This window comes from Apiospora marii (genome assembly GCF_038362585.1).
Source record: "Apiospora marii strain CBS 49790 chromosome Unknown utg000002l_segment0_segment0, whole genome shotgun sequence".
Taxonomy (NCBI): Eukaryota; Fungi; Ascomycota; class Sordariomycetes; order Amphisphaeriales; family Apiosporaceae; genus Apiospora; species Apiospora marii.
In genome coordinates, this window is record NW_027117373.1 from 375,170 (window position 1) to 394,293 (window position 19,124).

A 19,124-nucleotide genomic window follows, 5' to 3' on the forward strand; every position below is an offset into this window, starting at 1 on the left:
GCTGCCGAGGACCACCAGATGTTACTAATAGGTATATTACTATTATCAATAATGATTTTATACTATTCTTTTTTAAAATATTTAAGTTTAGTATAGTAAGTGGTAATGGCTGCAAAGGACAACGGGCTAATAGATGTTAATCTTAATTGCCGATGCATGTTTCTCTCGATGGAACCCCCGCATTAGCTGGACGCGATCTGCATGCAACCATACCATGCCAGCACTCGTTTCCCAGGGCGAATAGCAGCATGGCACCCAATTGAGCTTCTGCGTCGATGTCTTATTTATACGAATGGTGCTGCCTTCATTCCACGTCAACACCAATAGCCATCCAACTCTTACTGGACTCCTATAGGAAACATCCTGCGATCGATAGGTGTTGCTTGCCATCATAGGGAAACCGTTGGAATTATATCAAGAGCAGATTTTTACTTCTGGATGTGTCTGGTTCTCGTCACTTCTCCCCATCAACGATCTTGGCATTCCCTACCCCTCTCTTTGGCCTGCGTCGCAATTCCCCAACATGAGCCTCCCGGAGAGCAAAGAGCTCGTCACTCCCGCCACATCGCAACATATAGAAGTGTCCAAACACCATAGGGTCATTGATGCGATCCCACTCGAGCAGGAAGCGCACCAAGATGTCCACCATGTCAACTTGGGATGGCGCTCATGGGTAAGAACTTGGCCCCCGCCGACCACTCCGTAGAATAATAGGGGGGACGCTGACCCGCATCTCCGGTGTTTAGGCTGTGGTTTTCGTTACCGGCGTTGCGTCAGTCTTTGCAATCTCTTGGGAATTGGGCAAATGGTCACTGATACAATAGTGATCTACCAGACTATTTGCCCAGACTTTCGTCGTAATTGCCGCCGGGTCCGTCATCGCCTTCATCGTGCGCGATCTAGGGGACGCCCCAATATCTGGCTGGATCATACAGGTTCGGATGTTTCTGTTTTACAACCAATCCCATCCGTTTTAACCTCACTCTACATTCCAACTTCCCTGCAGAGCCAAGTCTAAGCTTACATGCGCCGAGAAAACAGGGTCCTTTGTTGATGCAAAGCGTACTGTCGCCGGTGGTTGGCCGGCTCTCCGATGTGATCGAGCGAAAATACATGGCTGCGGTGCCGCCACTGATCGCTTTCGTAGGGGCCGTCATCTCGGCCAAAGCGACGTCGATGAGCATGCTGATTGGGGGCGGCATCTTGGTCGGGGCCACACTGGCGACCGTCCCCATCGTTCATGCCATCTCGGCCGAGGTCTTGCCTCTCAAGTATCGGTCGCTGGCTAGCGGGTCCGGGTTCATGGCGGGAGCACTCGCCGGACTGTAAGTCCTTCCAGCCCCGACGGACATACTGGAAACACCGCCAGATGTCGTTGCTGACGAATTCAATATTAGTGTAGGAACTCTTGGTTCAGGGGCGGTGACCAACGTCAACGCCGGCGGCTGGCGGTACATCTTTTGGATGCAGGCGGCCTTTCACGGCGTGACGTTTCTCGGGCTGGCCTTCTTCTACTGGCCGTCCAACAATATTGAGTATCCCAAGATGACGATCAACGAGTACATATGGGCTTGCGACCCCATAGGCTCCATGCTTGCCGTCACCAGTGTGACTCTCATGTTGCTGGCTCTGGACTGGCTCGGCGGTGCCTATGCAGCTTCCGATCCCCATGTCGCAGTCCCCCTAAGCATCGGCTTGGTTTGTCTGGTGGCATTTGCCATATACGGTAAGTCGCCAATGAATACTCAGATAGGTATGATTAGAGGAGCGGCTACGAACATTTCGCTGACATTTTTGTCTCTTCCCATCTCGCAAGAGTGGAAAGGACGCAGCGACGGCCTCGTCGCCCACGTCTTCTTCCGCCAGAACGCCAACTTTGCCCTGTCGGTGTTCGCGTTTTCCGTCGAGGGCTGGATCTTCTACAGCGCCGTCAACTCGGTCGTCCCGCAGATCGTGCTCAACCTCGGCTTCGCGGACGATGCCTGGCGGATCTCGGTGCGCCAGTTGAGTTACCAGCTGGTGACGTTGGTGGCGAGCGTCCCCATCGTTTGGTACTCGATTCGGTTCAAGGACATGCAGACGCCTCTCCTCCTCAGCTTCGGGGTCTTCTTCATCGTGTATGGCTTTCTATTATATGCTCTTTACTAGTGAATACTATTATCTCGGTGTCTGGGTGCTGACCAAGTACAACTATCTATCAGAACAATCTGCTACGCCACCATCCGCCCCTCCTGGAGCCGCGCCCAGCTCGGCATCAACGTCCTGGCCGGCATCGGCCAGGCCGGCCCCCTGTCGCTGCTCGTCGCCTGCGTCCAGTTCTCGGCGCCGCACGCCTTCCTCTCGACGGCGACGGGGCTCGCCTTCTCGGCCCGCGCCATCGGCGGCGCGTTCGGCTCGGCCGTGCTGAACGCCGTCATCAACGGGCGGCTCAGCGCGCACTACGCGCCGGTCGTGGGGGCGGCGGCCACCGGTGCCGGGTTGTCGGCCGACGAGGTGCCTCGCCTGCTCGAGTACCTGGAACAGGGTCGCCTACCTGAGGGGGAGGCTGCTGGTGCGGCAGGTGGCATTACCCCCGAGATCTGGGCCGCGGCGCTGGGGGCGAGCCGGGAGGAGTACGCGCATGCGTATCGCTTGGCGTGGTCGAGTGTTATTCCGTTCGTGGTGTTGGCGATCGTGGCGGTGGCTTGCTTGAAGGGGGTCAAGGAGCTCATGACGGAGAAGGTGGAGGCCACGGTAGAGCACGCAGAAAGGGTGGAAAAGGGGGACGAGGTAAATTAGGGCTGGAGGGAGAAGCCATCATCAATGAGAGGCATGACCTTGGGATTTACGTAGCGATAGTAATTTGCAGGCATGCTATTGGCTCTCGTCAATGCTGGTTGGAAGAACGAGTCCGCCCAGGGAGTACTGTTACTTGCAATAGGCGCTAGATTAGCCCCTGGAGTTACCGCAAACTGCCCTACGGTAGCTCCTGGAATGTGCGGGGTGCTCGCTAACTTCAGCTGCAAGCGATGCAACTAACTTCTTCTTGAGTACCGAAAATGATTACCTTGGCAAAAGACGGAGCATCGAGGACTGTAAGAGTGTTGCTACCAGCGACTTGCCATCATACAACAAGACAACATGATCGCCACGGCTGATATCTTCCCAGCTCTCGGATGGAATGTCGCAGCTGATCGGTTTTTGCTGTGTCATGGGTTGGGGTTTGCCCTGCGTTGGTTGCTCAATTGCCCCACCATCGAATGTTTAGGGGGACGCCTAACCCCGCGATCCAGTGATTGGCGCTTCAAAGCACGGCGGCGGCAGCTATGCTAGCCGGCATCTAGCCCTTGCCCATCAGTTGGCAGGTCCCATTACATTGATGCTTCACAGAATGCACTGATCGGCAATTGACATACTGGATAAATAGTTCCCAAGCTCGGTTGGGGAAACCCTGCATCATCTTAGTCAATGGTGTATTGAATTCATTACGTTGCCCCAATTCCACCTTGTCTCGATGCCAACCAGAATGTTCGTCGGCATGTTCGTCAGCATCACCTCATGGTCACCCCACACCGGCACTCGCCAGCCAGATGACGCCGTTCAACCCGCGCGAACCACGCCCATTTATTTATACGATGGTAGTCAAGAGCCCCGGGCTCCTGGGGACTGGCTACTTCACCCAAGAAGCACTTATACAACAACTCAATAATCAAATCGAATCGAACATTGTCAATCACATACTTATCCAACTACCACCAAACCTGAGTACACCATGCGAGACTGGTTCGTCTTCCAAAGCCTGGACTCGGTACTGGACGTCTTCTGGGACATCCTCATCGTCTGCGTCGTCGCCAAGGTCGGCCTGCTGTACTTCCTCGCCACCTTCACCACCTGGGAGGCCCTCGAGTACTGGGCCGAGAAGTACCTGCTGCTCAACACCAGCCTCACGCACTCGCAGTGGGACGTCGCCCTGCTGCTGGCCCGCGTCGCGTCCACCGTCGTCTGGGCCCGCCTCTTCGTCCGCCACTACGAGCTGCCGCGGGTCCGCTGGTTCCGCCTCGCCATCGGCGGCGTCTGCCTGCTCTTCACGGTCGCGGCCGAGAGCGCCGTCGCGCTCTGCTTGCATCGCCACTACGATGGGTTGCTGTGGTCCACGCCGGCCGAGACCAAGGTGGCTTACGGGACGCTGTTGGCATCTTACTGTCTCGTCCCGCTCGCCTTGCTGGGGAAGAACACGGATGCGCCTAGGAGGCAGAGCCAGCCATCTGCTCAACGACGGGAGAAAGATGTAAAGGTATGTTTTCATTCATTCGTTCATGGTATGATCTGATATATGGTTGCTAATGCGTCCGTTACAGCAATCCGATGGACCCAGTCAGGTCAAAGCCTAGGAAGGACCGCATGAGGACGCGCGCAAGGAGAGGCTCGGTGGGCGCAACCCTTCGCTTCGTTTCTGCCATTGGGCCCTTTTATCATCTAGTACTGCACACCGGTGCACAAGCCTCCGTCCACGTTGAGGTTCTGGCCCGTGATGAAGCTGGCGCGCTCGCTGGCCAGGTAGACGACGGCGTCGGCGACCTCCTCGGGCTTGACCATGCGGCCCATGGTGTTGGCCTTGAGCTGGGCGGCGAAGAAGTCGGGCTTGGCGTGCTCGATCTGCTCCCAGATGCCGTCCTTGAAGTAGACGTTACCGGGGCTGACGGTGTTGGCACGGATGCCCTTGGGGGCCAGCGTGTGCGCCATCTGGGCCGTGTAGTGGATGAGGGCCGACTTGAGGGCGCCGTAGGGGGAAGGGGCGGTGAAGTCGACGTCGCGCGCCGAGACGGTGGCGATGCTGACGATGCTGCCTTTCGTTTTCTCGAGGTGCGGCAGCGCGTACTGGATCAGGTTCCGCGCCGCCAGCAGGTCGGTCTGGAAGGACGTCGCCCACGACTCGGGCGTGTCGGCCATGGACAGCGCCGACGGGTTGGCGACGACGACGTCGACCCGGCCCTGGGCCGCCGCGGCGGACGACACCCAGGCCTCGAGCTGGGCGGGGTCCGAGACGTCGCAGACGGCGCCGTGGCACCGGCTGTTCGGGTAAGCGGCCGACAGCTCCTTCTCGACGCTCGCGACCGTCGCGGCGGTGCGCGAGCAGAAGCAGACGGTGGCGCCCTCGACCAGGAACTCGGCGACGATGCACTTGCCGATGCCGCGGGTGCCGCCTGGGGGAGTGGAGGATGCGATGTCAGTCATTTGAGCTTGAAGGAGGGAGGGAGGGGGCTTGTTCTACTTACCGGTCACCAAGACGACTTTCTTTTCGAGGTTGAGCTTCATGGTGTCGTGGATCTGGTTCTGTCTTGATACTAGTTGTTTTAGTCTGGATATTTGAGCTGGTTACCTAGGGAGGCTGTAATAGGTAGTAATGAGGAAAGCCAGATGTGTTTATTATGCCAGCATCTACTTGTTGCGCTGCGACCTCGGCAGATCAGATCTTGCTCGCCATGGGACGAATTGCCCCTCCGAGACTGCCGGCTGGGCGTTTTGCATGAACCCCGTTGTTAGTGGGGTCGGGAACCGCAATACCGCCGAATTGGGCTTGGTGCACGCCAACTGTTCACGGTTCAATCTGGATGCAAGACTTCTAGAAGCCGCCTTCACTTCCAGACGACATGGTCGCCTTGTCAAAACTGTCGAATCTGTTCATAGTGTTATTGAATACGTATTACCTTCCATTTTGTGGTTTTGCGTAGTTGGATGGGGCAATTAGCCCAGACTGAAGGAGAGTTTCCAGGTCGAAATCCATCTTCTTCGGTTTGGTTCCGACTACCCGGAAAAGTTCGTGATAGAATCATGGTGTTGAGCTGTCTCTACACCATGTCAAGCTATGCCATCCGTGACAACCGATAGGTGGTTGACATCACACCGACTTCAAGATAGCACATTTTCGGCGTTAGGATATACCTTTTCGATTCTTTCAAGTAATTAAGTGGGACATGTTACTGCTGTAGCCCGGAGCTAAGCGTCTCCTCCTTATGGGGCGCGACAAGGTCTAGGCATCGTCGGCCACGTCATGTCGTGCATCCTCTCGCTTCACTATATCGGCCTTTTCAATATGTTCTACAAGGCGAGAACAAGGCTATGTAGTCCAAAATTTTCTATTCCGGGTTCATTAAAGTGTTGGTTACGTTGCTTCGGCAGGAAGTACTAAACCCACCTCATCGTCCACGGGACTTATTTCGCAGAGCAATAAACAATGTGTTGCGGGCCAATATAGGAAGCGATAGGATGCTATGTCAACTATTTATGTAGCAGCGCCCAGGCAGTTTTTTTTGGCGGGTATCCGGGATCTCCGAACTGCACCCCAGACTGCACCGTTGGGACTCTATAGACAACCGCGTGAATCGAGCTGCTACACCCGTGGTTAGGCACGCATGGGTAGGCAATGGACAAGAGCGGCATCGCAAGGGAGGAAAGATTTCAATAACCCGTGGCATATCTGGTACATCCCTGGAGATGGCGTGTTTCTGGCCATAAGCTGACAGCAGTCTACCCTGTGACTACCATCCGGTGGCTGGGCGGACCAGCCCCAAACTTATCATTACCGGGAATCGCTTCAGCGAAGCTCTACAGAGAACTGGGGTTGACATGCAGTCCTGCCACTCGCCAACAAGCAAAGTCCTTACGGTCAAAGCCAAGAACGAAGTTGTCCCGGCTGCCGGTGCCCTTCATAGTGTCCAGAAACTGCAAACAAGCAGTGCCGGTTCCGCTAATCTCAACTCCGAGAAGAAAGCGGTACAGACTTGCCAGTAAACCTGCTTAAAGACAGGAGAAAGCTCCTGTATTATATGCACAACACCAGCAGCCATAGTTGTAAGCGCCAAACCGGGAATGAGCGAGATGTGCCCGATGCTGACTTAACCATGGAAGAGACAAGGGATTTTGAAATCAGCCCTGCTGATTTGCCAAAACCCAAATTCCCCATACGTACTTGGCAAAAGAGCTGTAGAAAATGAACCAAACATTTAGGGAGATTGAAACCGTCTTGACATTTAAAAAGGACCCGAGCAGCCCATCTGTGTGTCACTATTAGGCACATACGGCAGCGACGTGAATATGATATCACTACCGGCGCTGACACCGACCAATGGAAACTCGTCATCGACACGCTGGAGTACATATTTGCTATAAAACGGATCAATATCGGTCGTCATCACTTGCTGAGGAACATGGTAGTTCGCCGTTCTGATGTCGGGTTCTCAGTCACGATGCCGGGAGTTACCTGCGTCGGATCAGGATGCTTCGATCAAAAACCCCCAGAATGGCCAAAAGATACGTTGGCCATTCTGGGGGGTTGCAAACTCCTGACGAATTGGAGTGGACTAAAGTCCGACTTTCCTCGACCCGCTCAGGGGTAAAGGGTTGCTGTCCAACCTTGTTTCCTTTCTCGACCAGGGGTGGTGTGATCCTGGTTTCCTCTGCGAGTCTTTTCTTTGCATCCAACTCACCTCAATTGCGCCTTACTGCTTTTGGCGCTTGGGCAAGCCAGCCACATGATGCCAGTACGGTTCTGGCATGTCGATCGTGCCAAGAGGGGCAAGTGAGGCACAGCAGAGTGCTACCCCAGACGGGTTTGAGATACATAAGGCCCGAAGGGGGTCCCCACAAAGCGGCTAAAGCTGATGTACCCCACACACGCATGTCGTCCAGCATACCTGATCATCTACCGGCCCCCGGATCCGACGATTCGTGGAATGTCCCACCCCGCATGACACAACATTGAACCGATGGATTGGCCGGCGCCATGTAACTCCAAAACTCCGCCCCCAGGCCCCCTTCGCCAGAAACCTCCAGAGACGTTCTACGATTCGCCCATGTCAGGACCACGTGAACCACCCGGAGATTTCTGCATTTGTGGTTTGCTGTCCGGACATTCCCCATGCTGTTCAACCTATCACACCTATTGCCGAGACCCACGGGATCGGCATCAACCGAATGGAGGCAGGTATATGTGTTGATACTATAGAGTGAGATTGAAAAGTACAGAGTGACAACACATCGTGCCACATGTTGCCCGTCCTTGCCCGTCCTGGGGCCACTGCTAACCTCAGACTGGAGAAACACGGGGATGAATGAATAATGATCAACAGGGAACAGAGCTGGCATTAAGTAGGAGGGAACGTTTGGCTTATCGCTAACAACAGATTGACAGGACTCCAGAATGGGAAACACACGATTTGGGCAGGCTGCGAGCCCACTCATAAGTACCGGAGTGAACCCCCCTGCCATACGAATCTCCTCGGGAATCGTAGCCGCCCGCAACGGAAAGCCGTCATCGCCGAAAGTCGGGCCTTCTCCGTGGTGGATCTCTGCTAGAGCGCTTCTGTGAAGTCGGAGTTTGACTATTAAAGACGTGACAAACTCCGCCGCAGAAGTAGTCGCCGCTCATGCCATCTGGCTGGAAGATGGCAACAACCTTCACTCTCGATCACGATGTTTGCTCCAAAATGGTCCCAAATCGGCCTTTTGTCGCCGCGAGGCCAAGGCTTGTGGCCCGAGTACTCAAGCGAAGCTTTGTAGGCCGCCATTACCCACATAATAGGGGCTTTGAGCTTTCATGGGAGTATACAAGAGAACAGTATATAAGCCAGACGTGGTCGAGTCTGTTTTGTCAAACTCCTGTTCAAGTTCCCAAGGACTCCCTCAACCTCGCTCCATCATCACAAGGCTCCCATTATACCATCCCACTCGCTCGCTGCCCACCAAGTCAAGCATCATGATCTCCGCCACTTTGCTCTCGCTGGCATTCGCCACTTCGGTCTCTGCCCATGGCTATGCCACTATTCCCTCCAGCAGGACCCGCCTTGGGTTCGAAGTAAGTGAACGCTATTCCCCTGCAATGGTGCTTGTGCAGAAAAGGATAGGACTGACAAACCACCACCTCAGGCCGGCATCGACACTTGCCCAGAATGCACCATCCTGGAGCCCGTCGACGCCTGGCCCGCTCTCCAGGGCGTCCCCGTGGGCCGCATGGGCGTCTGCGGCTACAACCAGCGCGTGAGCGTGGACTACAACTTCCCGGGCAGCGACTGGGGCACCGAGACGGTCGCGACCTACGCGCCCGGGGAGGTGGTCGAGGTGGAGTGGTGCGTCGACAACAACGGGGACCACGGCGGCATGTTCAGCTACCGCGTCTGCCAGGACCAGGCCATCGTCGACAAGTTCCTGACGCCCGGCTACGAGCCCACCGAGGCCGAGAAGGACGCGGCCCAGGACTGCTTCGACGCCGGCCTGCTGCCCTGCACCGACGTCGAGGGCCAGCAGTGCGATTACAGCCCCGACTGCTCCGAGGGCGAGGCCTGTTGGGACAACGAGTGGTTCACCTGCAACAAATTTGAGGGCGGCGACGGCATCCGTGGCTGCCAGGGCGTTGATGGGGCGCCGCTTAACTCGTGCGCTACTACCATTGCCGGCGGCTACACTGTCACCAAGAAGGTCAAGATCCCTGACTACACCTCCAACCACACTCTGCTGCAGTTCGTCTGGAACTCCTTCCAGACGCCCCAGATCTACATCTCCTGCGCCGACATTGCTATCCAGTAGAGGCGAAAACCCCTCGGGGGGAGGTCCGTTGGATGAGTTTCTGCCTCGATAGCACAGGCGGTAGGGAGTTGGTCCGGCAAGGCCCACGAAATCAAATATGTACCTGATCCATTTCTTTGTGTATATAATGCTTGGAAGTCCAGTCGAGAGGTGGGTAGCTTAAGTATCTACCTTGGGTAAAAGCGCAGGTTTTTCCTTTCCAAATTACATCTACCAGTGTACATCAATACAATAGGCACACCTGAGTTGACACAGAAATGAGAAGACACCCAATTTGTATATGCAAGTATCATCAAGCCAGGCAGCTCATTTTGTGCAAGCCCAAACGCATAAGGTTCCTCACACTTGGAGGCTAAGAAGGTGCCTATCTGGAATTTCATGGCAGATGAAATTGTCTTTTGGCAGGTGCGTGCTCTGAGGTTTTGCTTCCAAAAGCTTCATGTTGGAAGGTGGCAGTTGCGGCCTTAAGCAAGCGGGCCTCTCAGCAAACGCGCCTTCCCACAACCCCTGTTTGGCAGGTTCATGTCAGGCAATGGCAAATGGTTTCCTCGGGTGACACAATGGATTGATCAAAGTCTTTCCATCAATCAACACACAACATAAAAGTCAACTCTTCTTCCACTTTCCCCCAACACAACAACAGAAAAACTCCTGCAACCACCGCTCTCATCGACAGCTCTCCCATACGTTTTTCAGACGCCGCATAGGCTACATCAATTTCATCCAGACAACAGTCATCATGGGTCGCTGGGGTCACCGTAAGTCGTCCAAGCATTCACCCACAGTTACTGCTTGTATCTAACATAAGGCTACCAAGGTCTGTTCGAGGGCGACCAGGATCTCGATCTCGCCTGCGAGATCAATGATGCCTTCGGAAAGGATCGCATCCATCTGTCTCGACTGATCCATCAGACCGATATGATGGCACCAATGGACGCTAGATTGTACTACAAGACCGAAGAGTACGAGGCCGAGCTGGCCGAGCTGGTTGTCGAGTTCCGCCAGAAGCTCGATGCCGGCTTCGGAGACCAGCTTTTCGACATGTACCGGGCCAAAGAACACGAGTATCAAGGCAAGTACCGCGTCATCCTCGTCGGCGCTCTGGTCATGCGCACAGGGGCCAAGATCCGAGATGGCGATCTCCAGCATCTGCGAGATCTCGTACCCGAGATCCACTGCAGTCCTAGATACGCTCTTCCCATCTGCGACGAAGGCTTCCGCAGTCCCGGCAAGGCCCAATTCCTCGCTGCCCTGGACCATTACACTCCCGGCACTCCTCGCAACTTCAGCGAACCAAGGTACGGCCAACCCAACGTTTTAGTTCTGCATTAATACACATGGCTGACGTGGCTCAGCTGCTTCACTTGCGGCAAGATCCAGACCGACCTGGGCAAAGCCCCTCTGTCATGCGGCAGATGCAAGAGTGAGTGAAACCCCAAACTCATTATCATTGCGGTGTCTTAGAAGAGAAATGCTAACGCTGTGAATTAATAGGTGCTTGGTACTGTGACACAGTAGGTAACGATCCGACCTGCATGGTGGTCGCCGCTAATAGTTTGCAGGCATGCCAGACAGCTCACTGGAAGGTCCACAAGTCGGCTTGCGTCCCGCCCGAACAGCGACGACTCTTGAATGTCTAAGACGAAGACGCAACCCCAATACCTCGATAATTGAATTGGGGTTTGGAAGAATGAACATGGGATTAGGAGGATACGGCCAATATGCTGAATGATGAGATGATGGAAAGGCTGGCTCTCGCAGATGGTGGAATGTAGTGGGTTGGCGCAGATCTTGATGGTTGATTGCCAGGCCAGAACCAGTCAATTGATTTGAGTTAATGGATGATTGCTCTGTTACGTTATGTCAACTGTTCGCAGCTGGCGGGCTGCGGGTGATACCGGAGGCGGAGCGTGACCCCATGTCCGCAAAACGGATCCGCCTAGTCCTCATCATCCCCAAGTTTCCAAGCATCCCCAGATCCGCAACTTCCAGATTCAATCCCAATGCAATGTCCAGCAGTGGAGCCGTCGACACCGCGCGACAGATGGCTCCCTCAGCAGCGAAACAGCAAAAGAAGAGTGCATTTTCATGCCATAATTGCCGCAGTCGCAAAGTGAGCCACTCTGTCAAATACAATGATCCACTTGAGACGAAACCGCCACCCGCACCCGACACCGCCGGCTAACTAATTGAGGCCTGCAGGTAAAATGTGGCGCCGAACGGCCATCCTGTCAGCGGTGCATCAAGCGCGGCGAGCAGTGTGTATACAAGCTGTGAGTTTCGCCCAATACCTAAGGTCTCTTGGTTCATTTCGTGGGTCTGCCAACTGATAGGTGAACCCAGCGCACCCACGTTATCATATACCGAACGTCTTGAGCAGCGCATCAAGGAACTTGAAAACGAGGTGCAGAGGCTGAAGGGTGGCCATGGAAATGAGGCCGAAGCACAGACCCCCGAGACCCCTGAAGACGCGTCGGTCTCGGAAAGCAGCGGCAGCAGGCAACCCACGGATCAGCTGAAACAGCGCCTCAGCGGGAGCTACGATGGCCTCAAGGTGGACGAAAAGGGCGTCATTACTTACCATGGAGCCACCAGTTTCTTCCAGGCCATTACGGAGAATCCGGCCAAGGGGCCCGAGGACGAAGAGCAGGACGGGGCTGGCTCTTCGAGGTCGGCTCAGGACATGGACAGGCGGCAAAGGCTGGTCAACAATGCCTGGCACTCACGAGCGCTGGAGTGTTTTACCAACATCCCGGTACGTCAATTTGGTTCTCGTAGTGCCTCTCAAACTGACCAGAGTGACAGGAACCGTTCCATTATCTCCTGGATCTGCACTGGTGCTGGATCCAGCCATTGTTCAACTTCGTCTATAGGCCGGCCTTCATGCGTACCTTTCCCCAAATTACCTGGAAGCTTCCGGCCTCTTGCTAACGATGAGCAGGTGATATACAGTCGAACGGGCCATATTACTCGCATACGCTGCTCAGCGCCATCATGTCGCATTCCACTCGTTGGGCCAAGCGAGACCCGGTGATCCAAGAGCAACTTGAGCCCTACGAGCAGGGCGCGCTTTTTCGCCGGCAAGCCCGGTCCTTTTTGTTTGAGGAGCTGAATAGGGGTGTCTGCACCATCCCCATGATCCAGACGCTGTTGCTGCTCAGTGCCCAGGAGTGCAGCTCGGGGAATGCGACCCAGGCTTGGGTCTATAGCGGGATCGCGTTTCGCTTGGTCGACCACCTGGGCATCTTTATCGATGGACAACGTTATGCGACTGATGTGCGTCTATCTGAGGAAGAGGTGGAGATCCGGCATCGCCTCTTCTGGAGCTGCTACTTCTGGGACAAGATCATCAGTCTTTACTTGGGGCGAAGGCCTACACTCACACAAGTGAGCGTGTCTCCGCCGGGGTTCATGTGTAAGTCATCCTCTTCAAAGCTGTTGAAGCGCTGGAAGAAAGTGCTGATCATCTGTATCTAGATGACGACTCTGCCGAGGAGGAGCTGTGGGTGCCCCACGGGGTTATCTTCGCCCCCGGAAAACAGTACCCGCCAACGCCGGCGCACTCGACATCCTGCTTCATTAAGATGTGCGAGCTGTCCGTCATCTTTAACCAGATATTGATCAACATTTATGATCCACTGCAGCAGCTCTCCCCGAGCATCATCGAGGATTGTGTTCGCACAGAAGGGGCCGCGCTGCAGTCTTGGTGGGATGCTTTACCGCACTTTCTTCGCATCGACACAGATAACATACCCCTTTATGCCCCGCCGTCCCATATAGTCACACTCAAGTCAGTACCACTGCCCTTTTGACAACTTCAGAAGACTCCATGCTTACCGATGGCCACAGTTCTTTATATCATACGTTCAAAATTTTGCTTTTTCGGCCCACCCTGGTCAAGAGAAGCCGACAGTCCGCAGGAGAGCGTTCGCAGAACCAGGACCACTTAAGGATCTGCGTCGCCTCGGCCGTCTCCATCGCGGCCATCTTTGACCTGTTCTGCAGGACCTTTGGCGAGGACCACTGCATCACGTCTTTGTCTTACAGCTTATACATCGCAACGTCGATATTTCTGCTGCAGGTTCAGGCTTTGCCGGGGGATACGCAGGCGCTGCGTCGGCTCCTGTTCTGCGTCCAGTATCTCGAGAGGGTGCAGACGATCAATCCTGGTGAGTCTCTCTAGGGAGTTCCCTTATCGTTCATCGTATCGGCTTTGCGCCGGGGATATGTTTGGATGCATATTGCTAACATCACCCCGAATCTGCAGTCATCGGAAGCGCTCTCCACCCGATCAAGGAGGTAATCGCCAAAATGGGTCTCGATCAACAAGCAGTAGCGGCAGCAGCTCCACAACAGACCACGGTTTCGACTCCTGAAATGGGCGAGGGCGGCGGCGCGTTCTCATCGCCAAGTGCGAATGCTGGGTACGACCCCGGCCATCATCATCAAGCCCCTCCGCCCTCTGGGGACTTCCATGGCGGACAGTTCGGGACGGCGGCCGACCTCGACTTCTCCCTCATGCCTGACGACATGTTCGAGGCGCTCTCGACGCTGGAGCCCATAAGCGTCAGTTTGCAGCCTCTGGACCACTCGCATGCGTCGTCGCAGCAGCCGGCGTGGCCGTTTACTGGGCGGTAATGAACGGATTTGACCTTGAGTCCGCACAATTGTGAAGTAGGGCAGTCTTGATTGATCGACCCGCGCATATAGAACTTGAGGGGAAAGGGAACATGGGGCAGGGTATCTTATTATGGCCGGGATTCGGGCTACCTAAGTATGGATCGATCGACTCTCTACCACGCCAGCCCACCCGGCAGCGCTAGGAAGAGACGATCCACGAACTTCGGAAGTTGGCCGAACGGACGGAGGGCGGTCCACATGCACAGACTTAGCACGCCATCTATCACCAGGGGCCGAGTGAAGCCGCCGTGCGGGGGCATAAGTCGGGATCGTCTTATGTAGGGGCATAGGCAATGTCACGCGGCACAACAGAACGTCAACAAATGAGGCTAGAATTTGGAAGTCTCCCGCCTTGCTCTTGTCTGCGTGCAACTGCCTGATTATGCAATTATGCGATAGTGATCAATGCTACTCGTCACTGCAACTCGAGCGATGACTTCTGCAAAGGAACCCAGGCAAAACATACTTTATACACTGCTCGAGTCTTATACGCAAACTCCAAAGGACTAGGAACTATCTATACATTGATCATTACAGTCATTACTCGTACTCAAACTCCTGTCTTTCCATCTTAAAGGATCGAGGTAGCGTCGCCAGCAAACACACGATTGGGCCTTCGTTTGCCCATCGATCGAGGATGTGGTCCAATGGTATAACGCTCAGCCATTGGCAGAAGGGTGTCGGACGAACTCTGTTCTTCTGCCGTCATCAACTCTCCGCGGCCAGTCGCGACTCGGCGGGACTCCAGAGCTCCTCCGCGTTGTCCCGGAAGACCCTCTCGATGAGCGCCTCGTCCCTCTGGCACAGGTCCAGCAGCACGGTGCGGATCCAGGGCCGGATGTCAAGGCCCTCAAACCGGGTGTGCGGCCAGTCGGTCGCGAACACGACGCGGTTTCGGCCGGCGACCCGCAGGAGCTCCTTGGCTACTGGCGCCGCGTCGCTGAAGCCGTCTTCTGAGGCGCTGAACCGGTAGGCTGCCGAGAGCTTGGTCCACGTGTTGCCGGACTCCAGCAGTCGTACCAGCGACGCGAACCCGGGGATCGTGTAGGGATCGCCCGTTTCCGTGTAGGGGGAGTCCGACGCTTTCAGGTTCGGGTGTCCCATGTGATCGATGCAGATCCGGACGCCGAGCTGTTCTGCTCCAGCCAGGAGTAGCGGCTCCAGCTTCGCAATGGTCGGCAGCGAGGCGTAGATCTGCAGGACCCAGCCCAGCGGCCGCACGGCGTCGGCGTACTTCCGGATCGTGGCCTCGAGCTCCTTGATGGCCGGCGGCGCCGCGCCCCCGGACTGCAGGTTGAGACGGACGCCGCGGACGCCCAGGGCGTGCCACTCTTGCAGCGTACTCCGCTCCACAGTCTCGGGATCGAAGGAGACGACGGCGCGCGCCCGCTCGGGCCCGCCCATCGCTTTCAAAGCCGACAGGGTGCACGCGTTGTCGTGGCCGTAGATGCTGGGCTGCACGATGACGACGCCGTCCAGGCCCGCGACGTCGCGCTCGAAGGTGCGGGCGTCCTGGCTCGTGTGGAAGTGCGCCGGCTTGTAGACGGCGGACGGGTCCAGGGGGAAACGGGGGTCGAGCACGTGCATGTGGGAGTCCCAAGAGCCGCGCGGGATGAGGGCGCGGAAGTCATCGTGAAGTTTCTTCAGCGACGGCGAGGCTGGTGTGGAGGGAGAAGGTGAAGGCCCGAGGAGGCCGAGGGAGGAAAAGGGGCGTAGGCTCGTCAGCCGGAAGAGGAAGACGCGGATGCACTTGGTGGTGTAGAGCAGGGCGTGCTGGATGAACCGCAGGTGGCGGGCTGCCCGAGGTGAGGTCATTGCGGACATGGCTGGGCGCGCAGTGACGGTGTCATTCCGGTTGCGAAGTAGCAGTTGAATAACCTGTAATATATCATAAAGCTGAAGATAAGATCAGGGTGCCCGGTGCAGTTGATATGGTTTGACGTCGAGTGTCGATTATGCGCAGACCAGAGACTCGGCTCAGACAGTCTGAAGCAAAGACAGGCGGAAATGATGTGGTTATATTCCTCTGCCGTAGAGACGCGCATTATGCCGTACGAAGACCTTTTTCTCTCCTTATAAGGGCCGAATATAAGACCCTCAACGATGGTCGGCTACCGAGACCGTCGGTGGAGATAAATCGTGGAGCCGAGCGCGGGTGGACACTGGAATAGTGTCAAGTCAGTTTTTTTTTGGCGATTATGGCAGATCTGGATTGAGCCACCGCCCAGTCGATGAGTCCCGCATACACCGGGCCCCGGCGGGTATGGTTCGTGAGATAGGGACATGTCCCCCCTTCAGTGCTTGCGAGGTCTTTGCTTGATGATGAAGTCGGCCGACGTGCGGTTGTAGAAGTTGGGCGGGAGTAGATATTCCGTTGCTCGGAAGTTGGCCGAGAGCGCAGACAGAGAAGGGCAGGAAAATGGCTCGGGGAACTTCCGAGTGGGCTTTCCCCTCGCCTACCAGCCTACAGGCGGTCCACTGATCAATGTTAGCTGTTGGAGGAGGGGTTAGCGCCCTGCTGGAAGCATGCACGACCTCGCTATCTCTGCGACCGTCGCATTCTGCCCGGTTTTCCCAACTGGATTGATGGCCGCATTGACAGGTGACACTACCCACGGCGGGCTGTCGCTTTTACACCGGCAACGATGGACACCTTTCGACCCATTTCGAGCCACCTGTGCATGCAGTGCTAATAAACGTATTCCCAGGCCCCGTCATTCGCGGGCACTGGGGCGTCTTCCCCATATCCACTCGCGACGCGGAAACCCATCCTACCCTTGCTAGTGCTCTCATTTCCCCAATTACCCCGTAGCCTACGCGGGATCGTAGCTTGTTGTTGATTTCTCCAAGCCCCGACAGTTTTGACACCTAAGAAAGAGCGAGCTTGAGACGTGACGGGGGTGCTACAACAGCTTCGATGCCTGCGAATCGGAAGAAGAGATACTAAAAAGGCCGACTGGATCTCACGTAACTTGACGACTGAGATCGACATCTAGCATAGGCGGTCGCACTTTATACATAACGTGCGTCCTGATCCTCTCTCCTTCTGCAGGACCCAAAAGCAACCATGGCAAACAAGATGAGCGCCTACTACGTGATGACCATCCTGGTCATAGCATGTGGTTCGATTCCCAAAGGTAGGCTACCATCCAATCGACTCTCCCTCCATTCCCTCGTACCCATTGGTCCCAAGCAGGCAGAGACTGACCAACCATAGGCTATGATGAAGGCGGTTTCAGCTCCGCGACGGGCCTCTCGTCGTTCAAGGACGACTTTGATTTGGTCCCGGCGCACTGGAAGACCAACCCCTCGGGTCTGGCCGACCGGAAAGCAAACATTTCGTCATTCGGCGTCCTGGGCGCCGCGATCGGGTCGCTGATCGCCATTGTGCTCTGCGACCGCATCGGCCGCCTGCGCAGCTGGCAGCTGGCCATGATCGTCTGGATCACGGGGAACCTGATGCAGACCTTCGCCTCGGGCATTCTGGGGCTGATGCTGTTCGCCCGCATCTGGGGCGGCCTGGGCGCCGGGGGGCTCACCGTCGTCGCGCCCCTGTACCTGTCTGAGATCGCGCCCGCCCGGTCGCGCGGCATGGTCGTCAGCCTGTACATGGTGGTGCTGCTGAGCTTCCTGACCATCGGCTTCTTCATCAGCTACGGCGCCCAGGAGCACATGGCCGCCACGCGCACGCAGTACCGCCTCGTCATCTCCATCGTCTTGGTCCCGACGGGGCTGGCGCTGCTGGGCTCCTTCTTCATCGCCGACACGCCGCGCTGGCTGGCGTCGCAGGACCGCACCGAAGAGGCGATGCGGGTGCTGTCCCGGCTGCGTCGCTCGAACGGGAATGGGAGCGAAAGCGCGGCCGTCGCGGCCGAGTTCGAGGAGCTCAAATTGCAGATGCGGCACAAGGGCGAAGCACTTAAAGGGGCTTCGAATTGGACTATCTTCAAGGAGATTATGACCATCCGGACCTACCGCGTTCGATTCCTGTTAGGCAGTAAGTATCACCTCTCATCTTGCGACTCCTCAGCCAATTGGAGGATGCACTTGGTTAACGCATCATCCATCCATCTAGTGACCATGCAGACTGTCGCGCAATGGTCGGGCGGCAACGGAATAACCTACTACATCCCGCAAATCTTCGAGTACGCCGGCGTTACGGGCGGCAACACGTCCCTCATCACCAGCGGCGCCTACGGCGTGGTGAAGCTCGTCTTCACCATGGCATTCACCTGGGGTCTGGTCGATGTCTTTGGCCGCCGACGTTGCTTTACGCTAGGCTTGTTCCTGCAGTGCATCACGCATATCTATATGGCCATCTACATGGCCATCTGGCGGGACGGGTCCAACAAGTCCGCGTCCGACGCCGCCATCGCGTCCGTCTTCGTCTACGCCGTTGGCTGGTCCATTGGACTATGGTAAGTCGACACATGTTTTCTCCCCTTTAGCAAGAAAGCGACAAGCCCACTGACCATACCTACCCCTAAAACAGCACCGTGCAGTACCTCTACGGCACCGAGATCTACCCGACGCGCATCCGCAGCGTGTGCTACGCCTGCAACATGGCGCTGCACTGGTTCTTCCAGTTCGCCGTGGTGCGCGTGACGCCCAACATGTTTGTGAGCCTCGACGTCTGGGGCGCCTACGTCTTCTGGGCCCTCGTCTGCTTCCTGGGCCTCGCCGTCCTCTGGCTCTGGGCCCCCGAGACCAAAGGCGTGCCCATGGAGTACATGGGCGACCTGTTCGACGGGCCCTGGTACCGGTCCGGGCACGCCCGGTACGACCCCAAGCGGCACGAGCTGGCGCGGCCGGGCAAGGATGCGGGGGATGGGCAGCACACGGAGGAGTCCATGACGAAGTAATTGTGTGAGCGGTGTAGTCAT

At 56.3% G+C, this 19,124-nt stretch overlaps 7 protein-coding genes across 7 annotated transcripts; 5 read left to right on the forward strand and 2 right to left on the reverse strand.

Annotated features, from left to right (window-relative positions):
- Positions 1 to 523: 523 nt before the first annotated feature.
- Positions 524 to 2,778, forward strand: PG985_001815 (uncharacterized protein; the record flags this gene model as incomplete). The annotated part of the gene is made up of 6 exons (XM_066821584.1): positions 524 to 673; positions 849 to 935; positions 1,042 to 1,325; positions 1,398 to 1,698; positions 1,750 to 2,117; positions 2,202 to 2,778. The coding sequence occupies 6 exons, from the start codon at positions 524 to 526 to the stop codon at positions 2,776 to 2,778; spliced, it is 1,767 nt and encodes a 588-aa protein (XP_066689016.1).
- A 973-nt stretch (positions 2,779 to 3,751) lies between these two features.
- On the forward strand, positions 3,752 to 4,370 carry PG985_001816 (uncharacterized protein; the record flags this gene model as incomplete). The annotated part of the gene is made up of 2 exons (XM_066821585.1): positions 3,752 to 4,273; positions 4,338 to 4,370. 2 exons carry the CDS (start codon positions 3,752 to 3,754, stop codon positions 4,368 to 4,370), a joined length of 555 nt encoding a protein of 184 aa, XP_066689017.1.
- An 85-nt stretch (positions 4,371 to 4,455) lies between these two features.
- PG985_001817 (Glucose/ribitol dehydrogenase) lies at positions 4,456 to 5,295 on the reverse strand (the record flags this gene model as incomplete). Its single annotated transcript, XM_066821586.1, has 2 exons — positions 4,456 to 5,183; positions 5,256 to 5,295. The coding sequence occupies 2 exons, from the start codon at positions 5,293 to 5,295 to the stop codon at positions 4,456 to 4,458; spliced, it is 768 nt and encodes a 255-aa protein (XP_066689018.1).
- Positions 5,296 to 8,734: 3,439 nt separating this feature from the next.
- Positions 8,735 to 9,561, forward strand: PG985_001818 (Starch binding domain-containing protein; the record flags this gene model as incomplete). Its single annotated transcript, XM_066821587.1, has 2 exons — positions 8,735 to 8,833; positions 8,905 to 9,561. The coding sequence occupies 2 exons, from the start codon at positions 8,735 to 8,737 to the stop codon at positions 9,559 to 9,561; spliced, it is 756 nt and encodes a 251-aa protein (XP_066689019.1).
- A 739-nt stretch (positions 9,562 to 10,300) lies between these two features.
- PG985_001819 (uncharacterized protein) lies at positions 10,301 to 14,199 on the forward strand (the record flags this gene model as incomplete). The annotated part of the gene is made up of 11 exons (XM_066821588.1): positions 10,301 to 10,319; positions 10,379 to 10,859; positions 10,917 to 10,984; positions 11,439 to 11,674; positions 11,764 to 11,834; positions 11,905 to 12,316; positions 12,367 to 12,448; positions 12,503 to 12,976; positions 13,039 to 13,351; positions 13,411 to 13,730; positions 13,829 to 14,199. The coding sequence occupies 11 exons, from the start codon at positions 10,301 to 10,303 to the stop codon at positions 14,197 to 14,199; spliced, it is 2,847 nt and encodes a 948-aa protein (XP_066689020.1).
- A 750-nt stretch (positions 14,200 to 14,949) lies between these two features.
- Positions 14,950 to 16,056, reverse strand: PG985_001820 (TIM barrel metal-dependent hydrolase; the record flags this gene model as incomplete). Its single annotated transcript, XM_066821589.1, has 1 exon — positions 14,950 to 16,056. One exon carries the CDS (start codon positions 16,054 to 16,056, stop codon positions 14,950 to 14,952), a length of 1,107 nt encoding a protein of 368 aa, XP_066689021.1.
- A 1,264-nt stretch (positions 16,057 to 17,320) lies between these two features.
- On the forward strand, positions 17,321 to 19,103 carry PG985_001821 (uncharacterized protein; the record flags this gene model as incomplete). Its single annotated transcript, XM_066821590.1, has 4 exons — positions 17,321 to 17,378; positions 17,459 to 18,238; positions 18,317 to 18,659; positions 18,734 to 19,103. 4 exons carry the CDS (start codon positions 17,321 to 17,323, stop codon positions 19,101 to 19,103), a joined length of 1,551 nt encoding a protein of 516 aa, XP_066689022.1.
- Between the last annotated feature and the right edge of the window lie 21 nt (positions 19,104 to 19,124).